Source organism: Lontra canadensis, unplaced genomic scaffold (assembly GCF_010015895.1).
Source record: "Lontra canadensis isolate GAN:19392208 unplaced genomic scaffold, GSC_riverotter_1.0 scaffold27, whole genome shotgun sequence".
NCBI lineage: Eukaryota > Metazoa > Chordata > Mammalia > Carnivora > Mustelidae > Lontra > Lontra canadensis.
In genome coordinates, this window is record NW_022631021.1 from 2,077,740 (window position 1) to 2,080,987 (window position 3,248).

Below are 3,248 nucleotides of genomic sequence, written 5' to 3' on the forward strand. Positions count from 1 at the left end.
TCTTTCTTTTTTTTCCTCATGTTGCCATCCAGTTTTGTTATTTGAGTAATTCTGACCTCACAGAATGACTTAGGAAGGGTTTGCTAGCTATTTTTTGGGTAGATTGTAGAGAACTGATATCATTATTATTGAAATGTTTGTCATAATTCACTAGTGAAACCACCTGCAACAGATAATTTCATTTATGAAGGTTGTTAATCACTGAATTGGGTATTTTAATAGAGATCTATTCAGATTGTACATCGTGTGTGAGTTTCTATAGATGATAACATTGAGGGAAAGTTCTATTTCATTAAGTTATCAAATGTATGAGCATAGAGTTATTAATAACATTCATTTTCTAATGTTGCAATGTTCATGGGATCAGTAGTGATGGGCACTTTCCAACTTCTGATATTTGTAATTTGTGTCTTCTCTTGTAATATTTTTCTTTGGCAACCTGACTATAAATTATAAATTTTACTGTTAAAGAAAACTGAAAAAGTAGTGGTCCATAGTTTGTTTGGGCAAAGTTAAAAGTGTTAGCCTGGTTAAAGCAGGAGGTAGGAAATAGACCTAGTGAAGTTGCTTTGGGAGAACAAGTTTGAGACAGAATGTTAATACTGCAAGTGATATGTTACTAATTTCATCTTAATGACTATAAGAAGTTGAATTTGAAAAGGACTCTAACTGTTGGCACTCAAGGATTCACTGAAAGAAATAAAACACAGATTTTCTAGAATAGTCAGCATGGAAATTTGTGACTGTTTCTTTATAAAATCATAACAGATAAGTTTGAGAAGGGCAATGAATAACATTTTGCTACTTACAGTGCTGTCTTGGGCAAAGAACATAAAGGAAGCATGTTTATAAAATTCATTCCTAATATATGTGCATTAATTTGGTTGTTAGGGAATATTTTCATATAGACATCCCATTTCAAATTTACTATTAACTGGTTCAAATTAACAGAGCCTAGAAAAATTGAACCAACTATCTGAGCTACAACCATCCAGCAAACTTCACATAACATGAGTTAAAAATAAATGTTATTTGGTACGCGCTTACCTTGTGCTCTCCAGCTGTAGTGAGGGAGTTTCCTGGCTTGATCTCGGGCCGCCATGGGGAAAGTGAATGTGGTCAAGTTACGTTACATGAGCCGGGATGACTTCAGGGTCCTGACCGCGGTTGAAATGGGCATGAAGAACCATGAAATAGTTCCATGCAGTTTAGTTGCTTCTATAGCCAGCCTTAAACATGGTGGCTGTAATAAAGTTTTAAGAGAATTAGTGAAACATAAACTCATAGCTTGGGAGCGTACCAAAACTGTCCAGGGCTACCGATTGACAAATGCAGGCTATGATTACCTAGCTTTGAAAACACTTTCTTCTAGACAGGTAGTTGAGTCTGTTGGAAACCAGATGGGTGTTGGCAAAGAATCTGATATTTACATTGTTGCAAATGAAGAGGGGCAGCAATTTGCATTAAAGCTTCACAGATTGGGAAGAACCTCCTTTCGAAATCTGAAAAACAAACGTGATTATCATAAACACAGGCATAACATGTCTTGGCTTTATTTATCTCGTCTCTCTGCCATGAAAGAATTTGCCTATATGAAGGCATTGTATGAGAGGAAGTTCCCAGTCCCAAAACCAATTGATTATAATCGCCATGCAGTGGTCATGGAACTCATAAATGGCTATCCTCTATGTCAGATACACCATGTTGAAGATCCTGCATCAGTATATGATGAAGCTATGGAACTGATCGTCAAACTTGCAAATCATGGACTAATTCATGGAGATTTCAATGAATTTAATCTCATTTTGGATAAAGATGACCACATCACCATGATTGACTTTCCACAGATGGTTTCAACTTCTCATCCCAATGCTGAATGGTATTTTGACAGAGATGTTAAATGCATTAGAGATTTCTTCATGAAACGTTTCAGCTATGAAAGTGAGCTTTATCCAACTTTTAGTGATATCAGGAGGGAAGACTCTCTTGATGTAGAGGTTTCTGCCAGTGGCTACACAAAGGAAATGCAAACAGATGATGAACTGCTTCATCCAGTAGGTCCAGATAATAAAATTACTGAAACAGAAGACGAGTCTGAATTCTCACATTCTGATGAAGAGATGTTAGAAAAAGCAAAGGTTTATAGTTCAGAAAATCATAGCGATCAAAACTCTACAGATGAAACAGCTGTCTGCTGTTGCATATCATCTGGAGATCTTGAGCAAATAAAGGAAGATGATTTGTCAGATGAGAGTGCTGATGCACACAATTTTGAAATACCTGAATTTAGTCAAGCTTTAGAAGAAATAGAAGAGCAGGTTGTTAACAACAGTTCTGTAACTGAGGAGAAAAACAAAACTGAAAATGACACCAGCCAAAATGGTAAAGCAGGTCAAGGAGGAATCTGCATGGGCTATGAAGAATATGAAGATGTATGCCCTCATCTGATTGCCTTGTCGTCATTAAACAAAGAAATCAGGCCTTTCAGAGATGAAGAAAATACAGAAGATATTAAACAGTGCAGAACAAGAACTCTGAGTGTTACTTCTGCGGGCAGTGTTTTAAGCTGTTCAACAATTCCTCCGGAAATGGTGAAACAGAAGGTGAAACGTCAGTTGACGAAACAGCAAAAATCAGCTATCAGACGTCGATTGCGAAAAGGAGAAGCAAATACATTTACAAAACAACGAAGAGAAAACATGCAAAATATTAAGTCAAGCTTAGAAGCAGCCAACTTTTGGGGAGAGTAATATATTTAAGATTTTAAATATTTTTCAGAAAGTTATTAGGATCCCCTTTGAAGCCACCTGTAGTCTTTTCTAGACCAAGACAGATATATAAATAGATAAATAAACTCTCTTTCTCCTGTTAATTTGATTCATTTAGTACGTGTCTTCCAAAGAATAATTATAGTAATTCTACTAAAGCAATCTAATTCTTCCAAGTATTTTAGGTGACTAGTAAATCTGTTTTTCAAAATTTGTTTTTCAAAATAATCTTTATTAGGAATATCTGGGTATTTAAAAAAAAAAAACCACTATTTTTGTTGTTTTTTGTTCTAACTACTTTATGGGTTGTTTTGAGGACTACATAAGGTAACACAGAAAGCACTTAGAACAATGCCTGGCACTTTATAAACATTCCTTAAAGTGTAGCTATTAGAATGAAATTGTAATGATGTTTATCTTTCTGCTGTTCTAATGATTTGGTTGCATTCCATTTATCCACTAGAAGAATTTAATGTAATC

At 35.3% G+C, this 3,248-nt stretch overlaps 1 protein-coding gene across 1 annotated transcript; it reads left to right on the plus strand.

The window, feature by feature from the left end:
* The first annotated feature begins 1,041 nt into the window (after positions 1-1,041).
* On the plus strand, positions 1,042-2,867 carry LOC116871610 (serine/threonine-protein kinase RIO2-like). The gene has a single exon (XM_032864352.1). The coding sequence runs from the start codon at positions 1,101-1,103 to the stop codon at positions 2,748-2,750; it is 1,650 nt and encodes a 549-aa protein (XP_032720243.1). The 5' UTR covers positions 1,042-1,100; the 3' UTR covers positions 2,751-2,867.
* The last annotated feature ends 381 nt before the right edge of the window (positions 2,868-3,248 follow it).

Excerpts from the sequence above, each read along its gene's own strand:
- LOC116871610 (XM_032864352.1), top strand. The coding sequence starts at position 1,101 with ATGGGGAAAGTGAATGTGGTCAAGTTACGTTACATGAGCCGGGATGAC.